Here is a 25,567-nt window from a genome sequence, read left to right as displayed (position 1 = left end):
GAGATACTGGCAGAAGTAAAGCTGTGAGGATGGGGTGCGAGTCGTGCTTGGGTAGCTCAGTATTGCTACAGTATCATCAGTTTTTCTCGAATTGTGGAACCCAGTTCCCATTGTCTCCGTACAAACTATCAAACCTAAAGCATAGACAGCCTCACAATTTCACAACACAAATGTTTTTACACCAAACCTACTTCATTACAACGGAACGGTAAGCCTAATAGTTTGCACATAGCGAGTATGAGAACATGAAAATTTCTCAGGTGGTTTTTGAAGGTCAGATGTAACATTTTGGGTCGCATAAAATGACGTTGGTAGAGACAGTTTAATTACTGTGTATACTTTAAGTGCTGTGGTGGGTCTTAGCTTTTTTTCTCTTTTTTATGATAATGAGTTCAGTATGCTGTTTGTACCAGGTCATTTTCTGAAATTTCATTTGAGCTCTCAATAACACGCAAGTGCTTTGTACAGGAAGTGATTACAGAAATAAACAATTATATGATGATCAATGTGCTCCAGCCTTTACTTCATTACACAATTACTTATGTAGAACTGCATTTTTTATTCACATAGCAATAAAAATTTTAATGTAATTCTAGTGTTGTTCTTGAACATGGTATGTAGTAGTTGATGAAAAATAAGTGCAAGGAAAAGCCACTATGTGAATATACAGAAAATCATGTCTTTCATTGTGCTGATTTGAGACCCGCATGGAAGCTAGAATGACTAGAAATGAAGTAATTAATATTGTACGGTTTTATTTCAGACAGCATAAGCACAGTAACAAAGGTCTTTGATGTACTGTAAATTCGATTTAAAATCAACAAGGCCAATTTAACAGGCACAATGATGATGTGGGAAACTTTTGACATTCTAAAATGTATCTGGGAGTATACAAAAACAGAAGAAATATCTACCATTATTTATAGTCCAGTTGAAAAAATAGGTTTTTATTGTACAATTCCCAACACAAAATTGTGGCAATATATATCTCAAGAGGTAAACACTTACATACTATGCAACATCTAGATTAGTTTTGCCCTTTACCAGAGCAAAATCATTTGCGTAAAATATCACAGTTACATTTTTTTTACTTTTTTGGAAGCTCAATACATTACACACTGCCCTGTATTTTCTGTGTGTTTGTGTGTGTGTGTGTGTGTGTGTGTCTCCTTTTCAGCAACAATTAATGCATTTTTGCATGACTAGAAGGCAACTTTAAGTGAAGATCTAATTTTCATTTTTTAGTGATGATAAAATTTCTATTGAAAGCTATTGATTTTCATATACAAATCCCATTATCAAGGTTATAACTTTCGGTAATAGTTTCACTTTGCCATTCTAACAATGTTAAACCAACAATGCTTATCAAAAAGCCACAGCGTAAATGTGTGTGTGGTGTTCCATAAGCCAAACCCTTTGCTTTGTTCAGTAGTTCTGAATACCAGACCTTGGTAACCAGCATTTGCATCTTTGTTGACAAATTACAACAGTAGACTACCACAAAATTTACTTTACCAGATCAACATCTACTTTCACCTCTTTTTCTGCATACTTCTTTGAAAGATCTGCTTCCAATTGCTTTAGGGCATCCCAAAAAACAAAGCATAATACTGTGTGAGGGCCAAGACGAGCATAACTGGGTACAAAGCCTTTGTAAAACCCATATATCCCTTCAGTCTTCCAAATCTTGATGAAACAGTCTGGAACTGAATTATATAGTAGACCTTTTCCTTCAGCATTAACACCTGAAAAACAATTTGGGACATTTGGAATATTTGTATTTAATGTATATTTCCACGAACTTTTTATTTTGCATCTCATCCGTACTTAATACTGTGAATCTGTTGTTACTCTAAAAAATGAAAGAAAATTGTTGTTCACTTACCTTGATTATATAATCTTGTCATAACAACATCAAATGGTGTCATGCAGACTGCCACAACAATGCCACCAATGAGACTAGATGCAAATGTGTTAAAAAGGGGCTTTTTATTAAATACCTGGTAAAAAATGGGGAAATTTGAAAAATATTGTCTTAGTATGTACGTCAAAAATTACGCCTTTAAGCTGGCAGGTAAAATAATACGCTTAATATATATTTAATGCTATACTTAAATTAGAAACATCTGAAGATTATCTCTTTGAAGCCTTAACAATCACAAGCTACCTCCTTCCAGACATGACACTGGTGCATAAATCCTGAAAGTCATGTCTTCTATTCTACCTAGAATTGTATGCATTTCTGCCTCTTATTGTCTGCCACTCCTATTTTTGATACAGTTTTGCTTCATGCGGTTTCTGGACAAGTGCCCATCCCTCACAACAATCTTTTCATTGTGCACAAATTGGAAATTTTATGATGGCAACAAATACAAATGAGAAAAGGCAACATCATCTGTAGCTGATTTGTGTGTCATGCAGAGATGAATACAACAGAACAGATTGAAATATCTGTCAAGCTACACACACACACACACACACACACACACACACACACACACACACACACCATGTGTAGGTGCAATGGCAGTGTGAATCAGATACAGGAGAGTGATCGTGTTTCCCATTTGGTATTTATGTTTCTTTACCAGTATTACACAATGCAGCCTGGTTACAAATTAGTTGCACTGTTTTAATTTCATAGCCAGTATCTGAAACTTATGGTGTTGCTTTGGTGTAACATCACTTTCTCCTCCTTTGTTAAGCTGATTTGGTCTTCCTTCCAAAAAAGTTCACCAATACACAGCAGCAACTTCATTTTGAATGTTACAGATTCACTTATATAGAAACTTTCTGATCTGGCCAGCTTACTACAGGCTCTTTCACAGAGTCACTGACCATAATAATGCATCACATGAACTTCCAAGAAGTACTACTTTTCGAACAGAAATGTTTACAGATTAGACTAAAACCACTGGTCACCAGAAACTATTTCTACCAGGTGACATGTATGGCTTGTGACTGGTTTGTATTATGGGCACCATTTGAAAAATGAGATTGTGTTTCTCATATTAAAATGATATATTTACACAGCCAAGATGGACTTAACAACTGTAATGCCATCTAAATTGTAAGTTTTAAAACTTACAGAATGACTGCAATGCAATTCAGTCCACAGCTGGGAGAAAGTACAAAAATTCCCTCTGCAGTTAGCCAGAATAAATTGCAATTAGAAATGCTCATAATGAGAAAATGTGATTACCTGTACAGTACAATGCAGCAGTTAATGAAACTACATTTGAAAGTTTAATTCTGCAGGTATTTTCTCGAAAGTTTTGCTTGTCCTGAAATCACAGCATCCAGGACGCCAAAGAATCAAGAATTCAGAGCTAGAATAGGTATATCCAATCACATTCCAGTAATCTGGCTTCATAAATCAAGTGACTTGAAGAACCACAACTTCCTGTGGTGCATGTGATCTTCATTCCATTATCAACTGGTAATGTTGAAGATTCAGTATCTGTTAAAATACGAAGGGTGGAGGAAAGGAATGTGTTTTATTCCACCGTAACTATGACCGAAATATTGGTTTCTCCATTATAGTTTTTTGCACTATGGCAATAGGATACTCAGAAAACATTGCACCATCTGACTGACCATGAAAGCCTAAAAATTATATAGAGTGTAAGGGCCTACGGGTTTGCACGTAACTGTACACTGCGTTAACACTCTCTCGCCAACCGACTTATCTTGGAATGCTGACAATTTGCTTGGTGAGTAGACGTATGTCTGGCCGCAGTGCGCCACAGAGGAGTAAGCCACTGGCCGCCGTCTGCAGCGCGCCATATAACTAGCTGGTCTTGCATGCAAGTATGCCTCTTTTTCTTAACTCATCATGGAACCCTTCAATACGACCGTAGTTAGCCACTGTTAGGATGTCAGACACAGTGATGATGTGTGCGCGTAGCTGCGCGTTTCATAATCAGCCTTTTGTTAATAAACTGTTTAAACTTACTTCTCGGTGTTCTTGTACCACTGCTTACAAATCCTGACAAATATTTCGTGTTATTATCATCCAGGGGCAACAACACAAACGACCTTATATGAGCAATGTATTGCAACACATACACAAAATGACATCATCACTCACAAAGCTGGTCTTTTGCAACCGTGAGTAGTTCCTATTTTTATTGAGGAGTTCCTTCTAAGTGGGTGGTTGATTTAGTTTTTAGTAAATAGGTCCATGATTTTACTCCATATTTTCAGCGCACAGATTCATGCTTATTCTTGGTTATTTTAGTGCATACAAATCTGCTTACTACTTACAAGGGAACCTCCCCATCGCACCTCCCTCAGATTTAGTTATAAGTTGGCACAGTGGATAGGCCCTGAAAAACTGAACACAGACGAATCGAGAAAACAGGAAGAAGTTGTGTGGAACTATGAAAAAAAAAAAAAAAAAAATAAGCAAAATATACAAACTGAGTAGTCCATGCGCAAGATAGGCAACATCAAGGATAGTGTGAGCACAGGAGTGCCATGGTCCCATAGTCAGTGTGAGCAGCTGTGGAACAAGAGGTCCTTGGTTCAAGTCTTCCCTCGAGTGAAAAGTTTACTTTCTTTATTTTCACAAAGTTATGATCTGTCCATTCGTTCATTGACATTGTGATAAGTTTAGTGTCTGTGTTTTGTGATCGCACCGCAAAACCGTGCGATTAGTAGACGAAAGGACATGCCTCTCCAATGGGAACCGAATACATTTGATCGCAAGGTCATAGGTCAACAGATTCCTCCACAGGAAAACACGTCTGATATATTCTATACGATACTGGTGATGGCATGTGCATCACATGACAGGAAATTATACACAACATGGACATCTGTCAGCAACACAGATTTTCATTAACAAGACAATTAATACGTTAGAGGTGAATACTTCAAATTCTCAAATCAGCAACATATTTCAAATTACATTTTCAATGAATGTTAAATTCACCACAAAACAATCGTATGTAATTCATATATCACTTACTTTATCCCTGTTCTGGGCATTTTACAACTGCAAACTGCCATTACATACTTACTGGATGCTAATCTAATCACCACAGTAGTCAAATTGCTAAACAATATCACCAAACTGACCAAACAAAACTCCAAAGCACAAATTCTGGTACTGCAGAAAGCTTACTAGTATCCCCCCCCCCCCCCCCCCCCAATCTCCCAGGTCCAAGGTTAAGACTCTCACAAATGTCTACCAGTTAGCTGCAATCGGCGCTGACTTCGGTCGCGCAGCTTGAGGCTGTTGCCAATGGGCACCACTGTGGGGAGCCGGACTCGGGTATCACGGGGATGTCAACCTCGTCCCGTCTGTCCCCAGATCGGTCTGCCGCTGTGGTTGCCCCGGTTGCTGCCCGCAGTGGGGCTGAGCCCTCGCCTGTGGTTGATTGGGAGGTCGTTCCAAGGCGTGGCAGGCAGCGAAAGGCGTCCCCGGAGGCTGATCAGAAAGCCTCCCCGGTGCGTCTGACAAACCGGTTTCAGGCACTGTCTCTGGCTGAGCCAGATGCAGCTGCCTGCCCTGTTTCAGAGGATCATTCTCAGCCTTCAAGGTCCGGGCAATCGCAGAGGGTGGGCTTACTGGTAGTTGGGAGCTCCATTGTTAGGCGCGTAATGGGGCCCCTTAGGGATACGGCGGCTAAGGAGGGGAAGAAATCCAGTGTGCACTCTGTGTGCATTCCGGGAGGAGTCATTTCTGATGTGGAAAGGGTCCTTCCGGATGCCATGAAGAGCACAGGGTGCAGCCAGCTGCAGGTGGTGGCACATGTTGGCACTAATGACGTGTGTCGCTTTGGATCTGAGGAAATTCTCTCTGGATTCCAGCGGCTATCTGATTTGGTGAAGGCTGCCGGTCTTGCTTACGAGATGAAGGCAGAGCTCACCATCTGCAGCATCGTTGACAGAACCGACTGCGGACCTTTGGTGCAGAGCCGGGTGGAGGGTCTGAATCACAGGCTCAGACGGTTTTGCGACCGTATTGGCTGCAGATTCCTTGACTTGCGCCATAGGGTGGTGGGGTTTCGGGTTCCGCTGAATAGGTCAGTCAGGAGTTCATTACACTCAGCTGGCGGCTACACGGGTAGCAGAGCCTGTGTGGCGTGGACTGGGCGGTTTTTTAGGTTAGAAGGCCTCGGGAAAGTGCGGGATGGGCTGAAATGTCAAAGGGTGCTTGACAATTACAGGACGTGCTTGGATCAAGGAACAGTCGGAATTATAGTTGTAAATTGTTGTAGTTGCGCTGGAAAAGTCCCTGAGCTTCAAGCGCTAATAGAAAGCACAGAAGCTGATATCGTTATATGTACAGAAAGCTGGCTAAAGCCTGAAATAAGTTCTGCAGAAATTTTTACGAAGTCTCAGACGGTGTTCAGGAAAGATAGATTAGGCAGAATTGGTGGTGGAGTGTTTGTGTCTGTCAGTAGTGGTTTATCTTGTAGTGAAGTCGAAGTAGATACTCCGTGCGAATTGGTGTGGGTGGAGGTTATACTTAACAGCCGAATTAAGTTAATAATTGGCTCCTTCTACCGACCCCCAGACTCCGATGATACAGTTGTGGAACAGTTAAGAGAAAATTTGAGTCTCGTAACAAATAAATATCCCACTCATACGGTTATAGTTGGTGGGGACTTCAACCTACCCTCGGTATGTTGGCAAAAATACTTGTTCAAAACCTGTGGTAGGCACAAAACGTCTTCCGAGATTGTCCTAAATGCTTTCTCCGAAAATTATTTCGAGCAGTTAGTCCACGAACCCACGCGAATTGTAAATGGTTGCGAAAACACACTTGACCTCTTAGCCACAAACAATCCAGAGCTGATAGAGAGCATCATGACTGATACAGGGATTAGTGATCACACGGTCATTGTAGCTAGGCTCAATACCATTTCTTCCAAATCCATTAGAAACATACGCAAAATAATTTTATTTAAAAAAGCGAATAAAGTGCCACTAGAAGCCTTCCTAAAAGACAATTTCCATTCCTTCCGAACTGACTATGCGAATGTAGACGAGATGTGGCTCAAATTCAAAGATATAGTAGCAACAGCAATTGAGATATTCATACCTCATAAATTGGTAAGAGATGGAACGGATCCCCCGTGGTACACAAAAAATGTCTGAACGCTGTTGCAGAGGCAATGGAAAAAGCATGCGAAGTACAGAAGAATGCGAAATCCCGAAGATGGGGTAAAATTTACAGACGCGCGAAATTTGGCACGTACTTCGATGCGAGATGCCTTTAATAGGTTCCACAACGAAACATTGCCTCGAAATTTGGTAGAAAATCCGAAGAAATTCTGGTCGTATGTAAAGTACACAAGCGGCAAGACTCAGTCAATACCTTCGCTGCGCAGTGCCGATGGTACTGTTATCGACGACTGTGCCACTAAAGCGGAGTTATTGAACGCAGTTTTCCGAAATTCCTTCACCAGGGAAGACGAATGGAATATTCCAGAATTTGAAACACGAACATCTGCTAGCATGAGTTTCTTAGAAGTAGATACCTTAGGGGTTGCGAAGCAACTCAAATCGCTTGATACGGGCAAGTCTTCAGGTCCAGATTGTATACCGATTAGGTTCCTTTCAGATTACGCTGATACTATAGCTCTCTACTTAGCACTCATATACAACCGCTCGCTCACCGATAGATCTGTACCTACAGATTGGAAAACTGCGCAGGTCGCACCAGTGTTCAAGAAGGGTAGTAGGAGTAATCCATTTAACTACAGACCTATATCATTGACGTCGGTTTTGCAGTAGGGTTTTGGAGCATATACTGTATTCAAACATTATGAATCACCTCGAAGGGAACGATCTATTGACACGTAATCAGCATGGCTTCAGAAAACATCGCTCTTGTGCAACGCAGCTAGCTCTTTATTCGCACGAAGTAATGGCCGCTATCGACAGGGGATCTCAAGTTGATTCCGTATTTCTAGATTTCCGGAAAGCTTTTGACACCGTTCCTCATAAGCGACTTCTAATCAAGCTGCGGAGCTATGGGGTATCGTCTCAGTTGTGCGACTGGATTCGTGATTTCCTGTCAGGAAGGTCGCAGTTCGTAGTAATAGACGGCAAATCATCGAGTAAAACTGAAGTGATATCACGTGTTCCCCAGGGAAGCGTCCTGGGACCTCTACTGTTCCTGATCTATATAAATGACCTGGGTGACAATCTGAGCAGTTCTCTTAGACTGTTCGCAGATGATGCCGTAATTTACCGTCTAGTAAGGTCATCCGAAGACCAGTATCAGTTGCAAAGCGATTTAGAAAAGATTGCTGTATGGTGTGTCAGGTGGCAGTTGACGCTAAATAACGAGAAGTGTGAGATGATCCAAATGAGTTCCAAAAGAAATCCGTTGGAATTCGATTACTCGATAAATAGTACAATTCTCAAGACTGTGAATTCAACTAAGTACCTGGGTGTTAAAATTACGAACAACTTCAGTTGGAAGGACCGCATAGATAATATTGTCGGGAAGGCGAGCCAAAAGTAGCGTTTCATTGGCAGGACACTTGGAAGATGCAACAAGTCCACTAAAGAGACAGCTTACACTACACTCGTTCGTCCTCTGTTAGAATATTGCTGCGCGGTGTGGGATCCTTACCAGGTGGGATTGACGGAGGACATCGAGAGGGTGCAAAGAAGGGCAGCTCGTTTTGTATTATCGCGTTATAGAGGAGAGAGTGTGGCAGATATGATACACGAGTTGGGATGGAAGTCATTACAGCATAGACGTTTTTCGTCGCAGCGAGACCTTTTTACGAAATTTCAGTCACCAACTTTCTCTTCCGAATGTGAAAATATTTTGTTGAGCCCAACCTACATAGGAAGGAATGATCATCAAAATAAAATAAGAGAAATCAGAGCTCGAACAGAAAGGTTTAGGTGTTCGTTTTTCCCGCTCGCTGTTCGGGAGTGGAATAGTAGAGAGATAGTATGATTGTGGTTCGATGAACCCTCTGCCAAGCACTTAAATGTGAATTGCAGAGTAGTCATGTAGATGTAGTCACATACATCAATAGATTACTGAAAGTATTCTACAATACCTGTAACCATGTACAGTCCTCTAAAGGTAGAAAGCTAATGTTGTAGGCCCACTCAGTGCTGTACTGAACATACACACAATCTCACATAAGAATTGGATAACTTGTGTAAATCCATGGTCACATAAATACACAGCTGTCCAATTTCTTTTTGTAAATTAATCAGCGACATACCTGATACTGCGAAAGATACTCCTTTGCCAAATTGAATGAAACTAACTGGGTGGCAGAACCAATCGCAGCCCTGGGCATTGCCCCCATGCTGCCACGCCACAATCCCTTAATGCCATGTTCTTTATATATGTTGCTTAACCCATTTATCATTCCTCTGTGATGGTGCTGATGGCCAACAGCAACACTTGCAGATGCTTGTGACTGGAGATGCGTTTTTACCTGCAAGCCCAGTGTACATCATGAGCAGCAATTATGACATCCCACTTTAAATTTTTCAGAATGTCTTGTATATACACTGACAGACTGGAACACAATTAACACAAAGCACAATAATAGCACTGATAACAACAAAATTTACTCAATCATTAATTGATTATTTACTAATGTATATCTCAAAAAAATTTTGAACCTGCACTAAGCACAGGACATTTCACTTCAGAAGCAGCAATAGCAAAAGTCACTTTGTGCTTTGATACTATGTTGAATAAACAACTTTACATTTAAATCTGACTATTGAAGAAATTTATGTTGAGAATAATTTTTCATGACAATATTATGGAAAGGATAGATTGCTGCTCACTGTATGGCAGAGATGTTGAGTTGCAGATAACCACAAGAAAAAGATTGTCAAATAAGTAAGCTTTCAACGAAAAAAGGTCCAATGCAACTTGCATACAATGATGGCGTCATGTGTGAGAGTTGCATTTTTGTTTGCGCACACGTGTGCGAGTGTCTGTTTTGTCTAATTTGAAAGAAGACCTGTTTGCCTGAAAGCTTAATAATTTGACAGTATTTTTTTGCACCAACTTGCAACTCATCATCTCCCATTTATGGTGAGTAGCAATCTATCCTTTTCAAAATACTGTCATTATTCCAACTAGGTTTTTCCATTGATTAATATCTCATGGACAAGAGATAATTAATTGTTTGAACGGTACTAGAGTGTCCAGCCAGATACGATTGCCAAATGCCCATGATATGTTAGCAAATAACCGTTCCACCATCATCAGGTGGTGCTGATCCAATGGTCTGTCTGCTCTCTGCCATTAGTATTTACCTCTCATGGGTCCAGGTGCAATTCCATGCACAGATGGCACACAGCGGGTTCAGTGGTGAGGGATGTGGCTGTGGTAGGTGGGCACAGTATCTCTTGGCAGCCGTGGTGGAATTATCTTGTGTCTGCTTGCACCACTGCTCCTTGATAGAGCTTAGTATTGGTTCCCAGGCCTTACGGAGCTGGTAACAAATGTCCCTGTTTATGAAGTAGTTGTTATGTGGGTTTCTATTACCACTTTGAAGATGCAGTCCCAGTATTTATTTGTGAAGGCCAGTACTTTTGTCTCATCATAATTCACTGTGTGTCCAGTGTCTATGCAATGATCTGCTAGGACAGATTGGCTTGGTTGGCCTAGCAGGTGTAGCGTTAGTTTCTTTTACATCGATCTTCCACCATATGAACTGTTTGGTCAATATATGACTTGCCACAGTCACACGGTGTTTGGTCAATATATGACTTGCCACAGTCACACGGAATATTGTGTACGCTTTCTTGGGGCTAACATCGTCTTTCACCATTCCTAATAAGGCGTGCATCTTAGCCAGTGGCTGGAAGACTGAATTAATCTTGTACTGCCTCAGTAGTCTCATTATATTGGACAATATGTTGCCTACAGACGGTAGAAATGCCAGGCCTTATTGCTCTTCTTTCCTCATCTTGGTCCCTAATGCACTTCTGTTTGGAATACCCTTTCATCCATTCTTCCCTAACACAGTCTCCAGGTGTTTGAGTCCCGTTGATAGGTTTTCCTCGTCTGATATCATACGTGCTCCTTGTACCGAAGTCCGTTTAGCTGAGCCAGATGGAGGCAGCTGGAAGCACTTAGGTACAGTTTAGCATGTGTGGTCTTGCGGTACACACTGTGACCTAGTGAGCCATCTGACCTGCGCAGCATCTGGACATCAAGGAAGGGTAGTTGTCTTAACTTTCTCTATTTCCATAGTGAACCATATGTTGTTATGGACTGAATTTAGGTGTTGTAGAAATATTTGTAGTCTGTCCTTTCCATGTGGCGGTTTCCAGGCATACTTCCTTGAATCTCGAATGGGTGATGGTGATCCAGATGTTGCTCGACTGCCCTCCCTTCGGCTCTTCCACTCTCCTTGTCGCAGATGTTACCGGACGACTCTCCCAGGGTTACAGTCATCCTCAATTTTCTTCATGGAAGTAATTTGTCCTCCGAGCTTTTAAGTACTTGAATTTCCTTCTGGAATAGGAGACCCTTGGTTAGCGTTGGTTTGGGAGGCCATTGGCCTTGCATCCACACTGGCCAGATTTGCCCTTCCCTTTTTCCCCCTGTGTTTTGTATGGTCTATTGAGCTGTTTTGTTCCCCTTTTCTTTTGTCTTGTGTGTACTTCCTCTGTTGTCATCCCCGTTGTTGTTTCATAGTACAGTGTGGGGAGCTGGATGGGTCGAGAGGTGTGCCATTGCCCCATTGTACATAGTGCCTCTGGGATGCCCCTTTCTGTCACTTTAATAGCCCCCCTCCCCAAAGCTACCCCCCATCATGTTCTTTACTCTTCTTGGCACGACAAAGTTCCTTCTGCCTCTTTGTTTGCCCCTTTACCTTGTTCAATTGGTCAGACTGCAATAGTTGTTGTTCATCCCTTAGTTTCTGCCACCTGAGATTGTGAGACTGATGACTTCACCCTTTGGACCCCACCCCTCTCTCCCTCAAAATCAACCAACTAAATTGTGAGGACTTTTTAAAGCAAATTAATTATATCTTCCATGATCTGAGGCCTCCCCATGTATCTGCTGTTCGAAGGGTTCTCGGGTGTTCCACTGGATAGGATCGTTTAATGCCCTTGACAGTTCAGTGAATAACTGTCCCACCATCATCAGGTGGTGCTAATGCAATGGTCTGCCCATTCTCTGCCACTATTATTTATCTATTTTGAGTCCAGATGCGATTTTGTTCACCGACAGTGTGCGGTGTGTTCGGTGGTGGGGGCAAGCAGAGGTTGCAATAGGTGGGGGGTGGGGGAGCAGTAGCTGTTCTGTGGCTGTGATGAAATTATCTCCTAACTGCTTACACTGTTGCTTCTTGGTAGAGCTTAGTATTGGTTCCCAGGCCTTACTGAGTTGGTAACCATTACCCCTGTTGATGAAGTTGTCTGTTACGCAAATTTATATGGCCTGTTTGAAGATGCAGTCCCAGTAGTTACTTGTGGAGGCCAGTACTTCTGTCTCATCATAATTCACTGTGTGTCCAATCTTCTGCTAGGGCAGATTCACTTGGTTGGCCTAGGCAGGTATAGTGTCAGTGATCTTTGCATCGATCTTCCATCACACAAACGGTTTGGCCAATATTGGATTTGTCACAGAGACAAGGAATTTTGTATAAGCCCACTTTCTTGAGGCCAACATTGTCTTTCATCAGTCCTAGTAAAGTGCATGACTTAGCCAGTGGTTGGAAGATTGTTGATCTTCTGTTGTCTCAGTAGTCTACCTCTTTTGGATGACATATTGCCCGCAAAGGCTGGAAACGCCAGGCCTTTTTTCCTCTTCATCCATTTGTTCTTCATCTTGGTCTCTACCGCACTTCTGTCATTGGAAGACCCTTTCTGTTTGGCGATTGCCTTATCCATTCTTGCAGAACACAGTCTCCAGGTGTCGGAGTTCTGTTGATAAGATTTACTTCATCGGATAACATATGTGCTCTGTGTACCAAGGTGTTAAGCACTCCGTTTATCTGAGCTGCATGGTGGCAGCAGGAAGTATGCAATTAAAGGTCAGTGTGTGTGGCCTTGCAGTGACATTGTGATCTAGCATGCAATCTGACCTGTGCTGCACTAGGACATCAAGAAAGGGTAGCTTTCCATTCTTCTTGATTTCCACAGTGAACAATATGTTGTTATGGATTGAATTTAGATGTTTTACAAATATTTGTAGTTGGTCCTTCCCATGTGGTCAGACTACAAATGTGTCATCCATATATCTGAAGAAACATTCAGATTTCAGTTCGGTGGCTCCAAAGTCTACTGCTTTGGAACTTTCCATGAATCAATTGGCTCCACCGGAGAGAGGGGGCTCCCTTTGGCCACTATCAGTCTGCTTGTAGTATTGGTCATTTGCAACAAAGTAGGTCAATGTTAACAGATGCCTGGAAAGTTGTCAGTCCTGCCCCCAATTTCTCACCGATTAAGCTTATAGAATTTTCCAGGGGCCTTATGTAAATGGTGACAAGACATCATAACTGACCATGATGTCTGATTCTTGTGAAGTTAGCTCCTTTAGGCAGCCAATGAAGTCCGTTTAATTCCGGATGTGGTGTGCACATTTGCCCACAAAGGGTCGTAGCAGGCCCGCCAGATGCTGTACCAGAGGATACATAGGTGCCCTCTTGTTGCTAACTATTAGTTGCATCCTGTCCATATATCCTCGATGATATGGCCACGCATTGACAAAGTGCGCCATTTTTTCAGCACGTTGGGGGTGCTTTGTTGTATCTGTTTACTCGTGTCTGTTTTAACCCCCAAGTGGGCGTGCTATTTTTCATAACACGAGAGCGCACGGTGCACTCTGTACACATGTATAGAATAACTATCTCTATGGTACAAAGCTAAACATATAGGATGAAAATCACAGTTTAATCTTAGTTTATTTAAACAATGAGAATATAAACTTACATAATATGAACTTAAACACTGTTATATAAAACATAATGAAATAAATTTTCACTCTAACACTCCGTTGTCGAGAACAGGTGTTACAGAGACAACAATGACCCACTCTAAGCATTAAGCAGAGCAGTTGCCTCAGATCCTAGCCAGTTGCTAGTTCGTTATCAGGGTCATTTTTTGCACAGATCGAAAATTTTCTCTCCCCTAACTCACTTTGTATTTATATTACTGCTGCTCACTTGGACGTGTGACAACACAATTGCTGTTCCACCTGGATAGTTCATAGTCACATCTTTCAAGAATGACAACAGTGTTGCCCTTGTCAGTGGGGAGAACTCTCTCTACATTTTCTCTACGGTTGAGCAGTGCTGTCTTTTCTGCTCCAGAGATGTTGCTTCTGGATGGTGTTGCTCTTGAAAGAATTCGATATGTTTCCCCCCTTAGTTCTTCAGCCTTGTCTTCCGGTAGCCCTCAGACTGTCTGTTCTACTAAATATCATATTTTAGTGAATGGGAGAGTTGCAGGCACTGGCACAAAGTTGAGCCCATTTTCAAGTACGGCTATAGTTTGGGTGTTGGGAGGGGGGGGGGGGGGGGAGGGAAGGGTTGGTACATTAATGGGTCTCCCTAGTACGAGCAATATGAAGGCAACAGAGGATGGTAGATTCCTTCCAGGAGCAGCAGAAGGAAGAATGATACGTGGTATGGCAGGAGTCTCCTTAATTGCACGAAGCCCACAAGTTGGCTCAAGACAGAGTGAAAACGAATTTGATGTGAACTTGCAAATCCGTCCCTGGAGGGGGTCACAGAGAACAGGAGGGTGGGGGTGGGGTGGTGATAGGTGGCTACACACACACACACACACACACACACACACACACACACACACAATGCACCCAGGATACCCATGTGGCCAGGAACCCAAAGGAAATCAATATAACAAGTTGCACGGTCAGGACTGGTGTGAAGGTTGTGGATGGCAGGGACCACGCGGTGGTGTGAAAAACACCAGGAGACTGCCTAAAACCACTCATCAAGCCATACATAACAAAACTCAGGTCAGGCAGGACCATTTGTAAACACCCCACATGTGGGAAGTACACTTTAAATTTGCCACATAAATTTGGCCTTTACATAATCAAACTCATACTATTGCACAGATTTCTCTAACCTTTGAGATGGTTTCTGCTACATGCTTTTGTTTTGCAATGTATGGAGTTTAGCAGACTTTTTAGATGGTTTTGGATTTAGATGAAATTGCTGCTCTATCTTTACATTTCTCTTTTTGTATTCTACCTTTGCTCCTCATAGATAGTCTCCCTATGCCAATGTAACTCCTTAACTTCACCTGTTGCACTAAACTATTAATGCCTCTCTCACTGACAGTAAGGTACTTCTATTTACTTTCCTCTCCATTTCTTTTAAATATCATGATTCAGAAAGATGTTAATTCTACTTAGTGATACTGGTATGATCACAGTAACTACTGCCTTTTTTGTAAGCAAGTGCATTTTTAATCATACTCATTTAAGAAGATTCAAAAGTTAATTTTGGCAACCCAATCTCACCCTTGTGTTCTTGTTCCTCAGCCTTTTTCTGAAAATCTTGCTACCTTTCACCACAATAAACCCTCACTCTCCTTTTAATTTAGCACACCACAGCATCCAAAGTGTGTTTATGTTTAATCTACCTGGTATGGAAAGTAGGAAGAGTCTGAAAGCCATTAAGGACTCATCATTAAACTCTGCGAATGTATCCACCGTGTGGTACATCTTAAACAAGAGTGACGGTATGTCATAGTCTCATCAAAGTCTACTTTGATGCTGCTATCACACTAGTTTCTGCACTTTTGAGTAACTATTCTAACCTACATCCAGTTTAACTTCCTTACTGGAGTCGAGCCTTGATTTCTCTCCACATTTATAATCGCCTTCATTTCCACCAGTTACCAAATTAGCTTTGTCTCGATGCCTCAGGATATGTCCTGTCAACTAATCGCTTCTTTTAGTCCAGTTGTACCATAAATTTCTTTCTTCCCTGTAATTCAATTCAGTACATCCTCATTAGTTATTTGATGTACTCATACAATGTTCAGTGTTGCTCTGTAGCATCACATTTCAATCACTTCTGTTTTATTCTTGTTGACATTGATGGTCTATGGTGTTAATACTGAAAGGCAGAGCTGCAGCTTTTGTAGTCCTCTTAAGATTAAATGACTACCATCATGGAATACTGTAAGGAATAGCTTTTTAACAGATGAGTCCAAGGCTGAAGGTCGGATTACACAGGATTACTGCATTCTTTACAATGCAAGAGATGAAAGGCTTAAGAGGCCTGAGTAATATTTAGCTTAAAGGCCAATAAACTGCAGCTTCAGATCTGCTGTAGATTAACCCAACAACTGAATGCGTATGAAGCAATTTTTCCTTGGTACTCTTCAGCCTTGTGTTATACAATCAAGAGTTTAAAATTGTCTGCAGCATGCTAAGTGCTCTTTTATCTACCGGCAGTAGGAGATAAAAAGATCTCACAGTTGATATCACTGAGCCAAGGACAAGAAATCTGTGTAGAAATTTAAACTGAACTCTGATAAAGAATCATGAAATAAACCTAATTAAAAGTAGGTCCATTAACATGTTATGGCATGAACTACACAGAGTACTATTTTTTATCTTTTTATTAAGAAGGTATATATAACTCATATGCATTATAATACAACAGTACTTTTAGGCTTACGAGTAAGGTGAAGAAGAAAATCAGTGAAGGCGACTTTCTTTCATTCCTGATTAATAAGAAAACATATGTGATTCTTTTAGTTGGGGGCTGCAGACTTAACATCCAATTACCTCACACTAATACGTAACTATCGACAATTACAGAACCACCTTAGCAAATTTATTGTTTTCCACAAAGACATTCCATCCAAAACAAGAGTAACAACAAAAGGCCTTTAAATTTGAGTATGCTGCATAGCACACATTTGCTTCATGTTATCAGATGATCAAAGTTAAGAATAACCAACTCCCCTGCAGTAAATGTTTTGTTTAATTGTCTTACCCAACAATTGTGCCCTATCCACTCCTCCCCCCCTGACCTTTTTATTGCTTGTTCAGGAACGTGTGATAGTAACTATGACTATTCTGGCATGTTACAGAGTTACTGGACCCAATTTCAAAATATTTAATATGGTAGAACACTGTTTTATGAACCAAAATTCATTTCGCCACTCACACAAAACACTACTAATAGCATCAAATAAGTACAATATGATCCAGTGCCAAAATATCACAAAATAAACAGCACACCAAGATTGGAGTACGATTTATATCAACTACTAATATCTTGAATTCAGGTATCCTATGACATCCATAACAATTTCATGTGAATGTTGGGATAATTCCTTCAACAGTTATGCCCAACTGCCCCTCAGCTTCATCTAAGCTATGCTTCCCCTCTTGTTAAGGCTATTTCAGTTATCACCAAGGTTTAACTTTTATTCTGTCAACTACTTGCAACATAAGAAGTAACTACTAACAACACATAACTCTTGAGAAACTGGGCTACCCTTACTCATCTTACCATCTTTTTCTCTCAGTTTTTCTTAGTTGGCTCAGAATCATACTGGTTTTGGCAGTCTGCACAGCACTGTCACTCATGTTCCTGCTGGCACGGTCATTTCAACTTCTGGTCTGTAGTATGGGCCACTAAAATTTACAATTAATTTCATATCACCCATTCTTCTTTTATCTTACAGCAAAAATTAATGTCACAGTGCAAACAAAAAATTTTACTTTTCTCATTAAATATAAATAGCGAGTAGTTTAGCACATACACAACTGTCTAAAAGCTTCCATAAGTATAGTCCGGAAAACTGACAAATAATTTAGTATTCACTATAGATGACAGATATCCCCACAAACTAGAACCCTAGGTTAATAGCACCTTCTGATTGCAGCAGAATATGATTCAAGTTAGTAAAGAAAACTAGATCCAAAGATCTCTGTTGCATTTCCTTTTCTGTAGCAAGGAGACTAGTTGCTTGCTGAAATGACCACAAAATGCTGTATTGATCTTGTTGTACAGAATAACACACACTGACCCTTGACACCAGCCACAGACAGTTAAATTATTTGCCAATGGTTCTGTCAAAAAGAAAACATTACTTGTAAACCAATACAAATCAAATACACTGAACAACTCTGAGAAACCCCAGTTTATAGATGCTTCAATAAGTGCATGTTCCCAATGAATTGCAGATCAGAAGCTCCAAAGATTTACTATATGCTAGCTGTCTGGTCGTATGTATATGTCCAGCTTACAGCAACATAATGATGAGCCTGTTTATGGTGAATCAGCAACAGAGATTTCACCATGAATGGATAGATGAATGTGCTCTTCACAGATGGACAATGCTTCAGTTTACAATATGACTAATCATATATATTCATCTCAATGGGGAAATAGTATCCATGCATTCACACTAACATTCCAAGATGATGATTAGGGGTGGTGGAGACCTGATGCGGAAAGGCACCATCTTCAAAGGTCATACTGAAGTGTCATGCCCACTATGAGGTACTACAATCACCCATTGGTGCAGTCTTGTCCTCCACGGGCTACAATGCGCATTCTTACCAAGATGCTCTCGTAAATGAAAATCTGTCTCATGGTAAAGAAATATTTCAACAACATAGGCTAGCCAGCAACTCTTAATCTGTCTGGGGTGTATTGGAGTGAGAAGCAAGTCAACTGCGTACATAGACTCAAATTTCACAGGTGTTGAAACTGATTGCAAATAGAACTCGTTAACCACCAAGCAAAGGTCATGCCACATAACTGCTAAGCAAGTATAACAACTGGGAGTGACAGAACCATAAATTACATTTTTCGCTGTTCCTGAAGATTTTTTTTATGTGGTTAATCAAGCAGTTTCAGATTTAATTAGTTAATCTTTTATGCATTGTTATAGACCGAATTATGCAATGCCCCTTGTTTCTTAACCTCTCCTGCAATCTGTGCAGGAAAGCTGCTCACATTATTTTATTATTCTTAACATTTCAATGCTACCATACTTACGTTAACGCAAACATGCATGTTTTAATAGCCTAGTTATTATATATGAAATATAACTGAGTTCAGAACAAACACACTGATAAAACATATAAACAGTTAGCACGCACGCATGCGCACACACACAGTATAGTATGCATTTGACATAGTGAAATATGACACATGGAAAATGCAAGAGCACATCAACAGCAATTTCCAACACCATTTAGCAGACTCAACCAAATTATCCTTTCCAGCTAACTCATATTTTGCACAACACTACAGATAAGCCTGCCATACAATGTACATTCCAAAAAATAAAATAAATGTACAAAAATATGTTCCCTCACTGTTGCATAAGTTTAACTGATTCATTTGTTTAGGCACTGATTACTCGACAAAATAGTATAGGGTATGATGAAAATATTAGACTACAGAAGTAATACTAGGTTGGTGCAAAGGTCTGTAGCATTTTTCTGTAAGATTAATAAACACAACAGGTACACATAACAGAGACTTCAGTCAACAACAACATATTCTCCTGCACTATTTATAACAGTCAGAATGATGGAATAATTTTTCAATTCTGCTACTGCAGAAATCACATGATTCTGAAGTGAACAACTCGTCAACCAATGTTTTGGAGTACATTTTCACCCAGAAAGAAAGTTAGTTGAAGGTCAGTCGACAGAGAGATGGAAATCTTGGGGTGCCTGATCAGATGAATAAAATGGGCGTGGAATGATTTCCCAACCCAACTTCTGTATAGTGTTTTTTTGTCCCTCTAGCGGAATGCTGACACACGTTACCATGGAACAGCTTCAATTCAGTCTTCCTGATCTCTTTTCTTGAACTGCATCTGCAAGACATTTCAGTTGTCAACAATAAATGTCACCAGTGATGGTTACACCTTGGGGAAGCAATTCTTTGTACACCACACTGTCACTGTTCCACCATATGCATAACATTACTTTTGCGGATGTGTGTAGGTCTTTGCGCGGGGAGTTGCTTCTTTGTTTAAACTCAACCATACCTTTCTTTTTCTTAGGTTAGCATGAAGACATCATTCTTCGTAACCAGTAACTATAGAGGATAGGAATGGCCAGTGTCATCCATGTGCCAATCTATGAGCAAGCAGACACGCACATATGGCCAATGCTGATTTTTGTGATTTTGGCTTAGAACATGCAGTACGCATACACCCAATTTTTGAACTTCCCCCACTGCAAGCAAATGTCACACAATGGTACTATGATCACAGTTCATCACATTTGCCAGTTCTCGAGTACAATGAAGTGAATCAATGTGTTTAAACGATCATCATACCTCGAAGATCTTCCTATATGGAGAGTCATTAATATCAAAATAACCCTCCTTAAAACGAGAAAATCATTTTCTTGCCATGCTGTGTCCAATAGAATTATCCCCATACATAGCACTAATATTTGTGGCTGCCTCCACAGCTGTCACACTTCCTCCACTGAACTCAAACAGAAGAATACATCCAACACGTTCCAGTGCCACATGGCACTTGATTTTATAGCATCCACAGCTCCACTCGCTATCTCCAAATGACAATGACAATATGTGAACTCAAATAGCAACAGTGAACTACAAACAAAAAACTGACAGTTGATAAATATACCCATGGTAACCAGAAAACAACTATGCACAAAAACCCATGCTATGAACTTACACACGAACCTAATGTATAAGCATAAACTAAGGAGGACAGGATTCAGTGAGGGTAGGGCAAGACGTTAGCCATGGTGTTATCAAAGGAACTGTCGCAGCTTTCACCGTAGCAACTTGGGAAAACCGAAATTAAGATGACTGGACAGGGTATGAACCATGTTCCTCCCAGATGCAAGCTCAGTGCATTGACACTTCTTAGTCATCTTGCTAGAAATACAATTTGGAAAGAAAACCATGTATATCAGGTCCACAAAAAGCTTACATCATGTACAAGTAGTGAAATCAAGTATATAACTCGAATATGGAACTTTGTTATAGTCTTCAGAGAAATGTACCACATTATTATGTCATACTTCTAAAAAACAGAAAAACATGGACACCTGACAACACTATGTCCATCACAACTTTTCTTGCAACCGTTTCTGTAACCTGATGCCACATGCTGCACAATTACATCACAGGATTAAGACGAAATCCAGTACCCAGAAGTCAACTTGACCTGTCATAAAATTCTCACATAAGCATGGATAAAACACAGGAAGTGAAAGCTTGTCCACAGCTTGTACAGAAACCAGACTGTAGTTACTTGAACCAAAGGACAGGACATGGAAGCAGTAGTTGAGATGGCTGTGAGCCAGGTTTGTAACCTATTCCTGATGTTATTCAATATGAACTATGAGCAAGCAGTAAAGGATATTAATTAGAACTCTGGAAAGAAATTACTGGGAGAAGAAATAAAAACTCTGAGGCTTCCCGAGGGCACTGTCATACTGTTCGAGACAGGGAATGAGTTGGAGGAGGAGTAGAACAGAATCAGGGTGACCCAATAAAAAGTAGTTTAACTAGAATTTTTAAACATCGATATTTTGTATGGAATAATATCCACATAATTAAATAACTTTGAAATATTTTGTATTTTAAAATATGTAATTCATGAAAATTGAATAAAATTAAATGTCAATGCTTCATTAAAAACACGGAATTCCCTGAGATTTTATGAAATTTCGTGAGGTTTCTTCGATTTTTCCAAGTAAAATGTAATTCTCCGAGAATCACAGGTTTTCTAGAAGAATCACCACCTTGCACAATGGATGGTTTAACATAAATAAATAACGACAAAACTGAAACATAGCTAATTGAAAGTACCCATAACTACTGAAGTTCAAAGTAGATAGAATTTAAAAGGTAGGCAATAGCTAGAAAAGTGTTCCTGAGAAAAAGTTATTTATGAATACTGAATATAGAATTAAGTGTTTGGTCTTGTGCTAAGATAGGACCTGGGGAGTCAAAAATTGATGAGGTAGAACACGCCTTTAGCATAGAAAACTGGCTCTGAAGAATATATGGTGAATTATCTATGCAAAGATGAAGAGGCTTACACAGGATAGGCTAGTGTGGAGACTGCCATCAAACCAGACTGAAGACCAAAAAGTGAAGCAGTACTGACAAGTTAACATCTAGATGGCTGCAAACCGCACAATTGCCAGTAATGTTTTACTATTTACTGTGTATTGATTACTATCAGTGAGTGATGTTATCGCCTAGATCTAATTAGTTGTGGCAAAAATGGAAACTATATGACAGGGACTTAGAGGTTGTGAAACAAGTTTACATGGAACTAATTATGTAGAAACTTTTTGGCAACACTTTACTTGAAAGCCTACCCCTATGAACAGTGCAGCTATGGTACTAAACAACGACAGTTTAGTTCACTATCCCCAACAAACAACAAAAACGTAAAACGAAACTGCTATTTTATTTTGGCGATGTTCAGTCTTAACATTGTCTGGACCGCCCACCAAACTTTCACCTAAACAGTCATGTGGAAAAAGATACCTGAAGTTCCGAAAAATCGTGTGGTTAGTGATTACGTTAAAGGATGGCCTGTGTAAATTTTAAATACATTAATTCTGATTACAATTTTATACAATGAATATACATTTAAATTAATACAAAGACAATTTTTTGTACCCTAAGTTTGATGTCGATTATTACTAAGTTCCTTACCAAGTAAAAGGGGCTTCCGCTAAATGCACCCATACATCCAGCAAAAGCTCCAACAACAACACACTTTGCTGCAGATACCTCCGAACGTCCGGATACCAGAGTCCACCCGCGTTCTTCTGCAAACTGATATGTTCCTAACCGAACTCCGTTGAGGAACAACTGATACCACAAAGCAGGAACTAAACCTTTTTGGAGCGCCAGGATGCCGTCAGACTTCGCTACCGCGTAAAAAGCGTGGAAGAAATTTCTATAATGTACTGCATACAGTCCACGAGCTTTTAATTCTCCCTGAAGTTGAAGACGTGTCTTTACGACTTCTAAAGGATTCGTAAAGAAACCTGCTCCGATCGCTGCTGTTCCTCCTATAACGAATTCCATCTCAACTACACACAAACTGGAAAACAGCGCGACTATATTACGCAGAAAGAAGTCAGCTTATAACTGACCTAAACGTAAAGCCAAAAATCATACATGACATATCTCGCATCAAAGCACACACGCAAATTCTGCTCCGCGTTAACTTCCGACGATCCATACTGCACTACAACGACCTTCTTGTTACTGTTAGGTGACTTCTGTCAACACAACCTGGGATTTACTCGAGGTTATGGCGCAATGCGTTGTTGCCAAACTGCACAGAGAAGTTACCAAGCTTGACGCAAGGGTATAGATCTACAACTGAATTTTTAGGGTAAGTTTTTACCCATTGTATTTCCTTAACATTAAAGAAAGTTGGGGAAATATCATCAGACACAACAAACAGATAATCCTTTAGCTGCAAGAAGTCTACGTTTTTTTTTATTATAGGTTCATTTGGTATTTTCCTGCTACTCTAAATGCATACTAAACATTAATACTGGGTGGTATGAGTAGTTGACAAATAAAAATAATTACTTATACTTCATTTAACTAGAAACATACATGAATACAAATTAATGTATTCACAGATCCAGTCTCTATCTGTTGATGTAATTTGCAGGTGTATTGTGTATCCACAGGATCAACACACAGTATGTTCCTTTTTCTTTCTTTTATTGATCATTTCATTCACCAATTATGGGTACTGATTGTCAGCAGTCATTACAGCGCGTTTCAACCTGAACGAATTTTTATAGGAAGTTAAGACAGAAATTTAAACTACATAAGATCTGTTGATGGATTTGGTAATGCTCACGATACGATGGTTGGACACTGCTGGTGACCGAATACCCGCTCCTAGTAAGTGTGAATGGGTGTTTGACAGGGCATGTCGGAAGTGAAGTAATACTGTTAGAGGGCTCTTGACGTAGGTTTCATGGGAGGCTTGGAAAGAAAATTGGATTAGGGTTTTAGACGTAAAGTGCGAGTTTGTTATGTGTTTAAAGCATGGTTGACACTTATAACAAAAGTGTTGCCAAAGCTAGCGACATACTGCTTATGTGAACTCCCTGTTGTCAGTGGTGAAATGTAACAGATGCAACTTTTCTCAAGCCACAAAAAGTTGAACTTGGTTGTAATTTGTTACACCAGTTTACTTCCACCAGTGCTTTCAGGTGTCTGCATTTCGAGACAAGAGCATTCTGTTGTTGTTATCGCCGAGTAACTGCTGCTGAAGGTGTTTTCATTTTATTACTGAAAAAAGTGGCCAACAGGCACACTTTTGGAGCTTCTGGAACTACAACAATCTATGTATAGTTTTCTGTATCATTGTGTGTGTGTGTGTGTGTGTGTGTGTGTGTGTGTGTGTGTGTGTTCGTAAACTCATACTGCATCACAAAATCTTGAAAGATTTTTAGATGAATAAATAAGTAAACTTATTATGTATCCAAAAAAGTGAGTCATATAAATTTCTTGATTTGTTAGACCAAGCACTGTATAAATTGTGGTTTATGTGTGAGAAGTAGCCCCTGAGCGTGATGTGGCATCTGTTAAATTAAAAATTAGTTATCCAACATGCTTACGTCAATAAATACAATAAGACTATAAAATCTTTTTAAGAATAGTAGAGTCTGTAGATGATATTTGCATGCCAGCGAGCTCCTCACAAACACCTTATGTGATTCTCCTAGTTCATCTGTTTGAGACACATAATTCCTATTATACATGATTGTGAGTCATTATAACATGTGCCATAGGGAATTCATCCAATGGGCATATAAAGGATCAAACTTCTACTACAGGAGGAGCTACCAACTTGGATTTTGATGTATATGTGTAAGAAGCCTTAAGCCATGAAAAAACATTTTGCTTTGTCTAATAAGAAGTAGAAATTGCAGTTTGCAGGAGAACGAAAATGCAGTTTGTTTACATATTAATTGCCTGGAATTTTGCCTATCATGCTGCACATATTGGTCTATAGGAACAAGCATCCTGTCATCATAGTTGCTTACATAGAAGTATTGAAGACCCCTCCCAACTTTTGTCACCTATTCTGGAGGAATGCCATAGAAGTTATATATGGAATAAATTTTGTGAGGAAGATTTTTGATAGATACCATATGTTGCAACAAAGATATAATAATTATAGCAAGGGATGCAGCTAATATTAAACTTCAGGAATCTTTAATGATTGCTATCCCAAAAGCTTTATGTGTATTGCCATCTTAACAGTATGTGGCTGTGAAAGCTATAAATGTGCTAGGTCTCGCCAATATAACAACTGAACTATAAAATCTCTCTCACATTGCAAATGTATGAACTACTAAAGCTCTCCCTCCAACATATGAACCTGCTAAGCATATGTGTATGATGGACTAAAACATGTACAACTTGTATAAGGACAATATTATTTACTGTTATGTATATATCTCTCCACAATCCTACCTACACATGCCCCCCCCCCCCCCCATTAAGCTGAGCAACCCAGTGGAAGGTTGGGTAACTAACCCCAGCAGGAAACTGGGTCAGTGAGCCAACAGTTATGTGGAGGACAGTGGAAGGCAATG

General features: G+C 40.2%; 1 protein-coding gene across 1 annotated transcript; it reads right to left on the bottom strand.

Moving 5' to 3' along the window:
• Positions 1 to 926: 926 nt before the first annotated feature.
• Positions 927 to 23,278, bottom strand: LOC126356212 (solute carrier family 25 member 35-like). The gene is made up of 4 exons (XM_050007023.1): positions 22,644 to 23,278; positions 9,210 to 9,428; positions 1,886 to 2,000; positions 927 to 1,745 (listed from the first exon to the last, which is right to left on the bottom strand). Exons 1-4 carry the CDS (start codon positions 23,019 to 23,021, stop codon positions 1,507 to 1,509), a joined length of 951 nt encoding a protein of 316 aa, XP_049862980.1. The 5' UTR covers positions 23,022 to 23,278; the 3' UTR covers positions 927 to 1,506.
• Positions 23,279 to 25,567: the final 2,289 nt, after the last annotated feature.

This window comes from Schistocerca gregaria, chromosome 3 (genome assembly GCF_023897955.1).
Source record: "Schistocerca gregaria isolate iqSchGreg1 chromosome 3, iqSchGreg1.2, whole genome shotgun sequence".
NCBI classification, from domain to species: domain Eukaryota; kingdom Metazoa; phylum Arthropoda; class Insecta; order Orthoptera; family Acrididae; genus Schistocerca; species Schistocerca gregaria.
Note: the sequence above shows the minus strand (reverse complement) of the source record. Positions and strands in the feature narration are given on the sequence as shown.

Bases quoted from the DNA above. Each gene is read 5' to 3' on its own strand.
- LOC126356212 (XM_050007023.1), bottom strand. From the start codon at position 23,021: ATGGAATTCGTTATAGGAGGAACAGCAGCGATCGGAGCAGGTTTCTTT. The intron at 9,429-22,643 runs GTAAGGAACTTA...CTGGGCTTGCAG, and splicing joins GCGGAAGCCCCTTTTACTTG to GTAAAAACGCATCTCCAGTC. The intron at 2,001-9,209 runs GTATGTCGCTGA...ATTTTTTACCAG, and splicing joins AGTATCTTTCGCAGTATCAG to GTATTTAATAAAAAGCCCCT.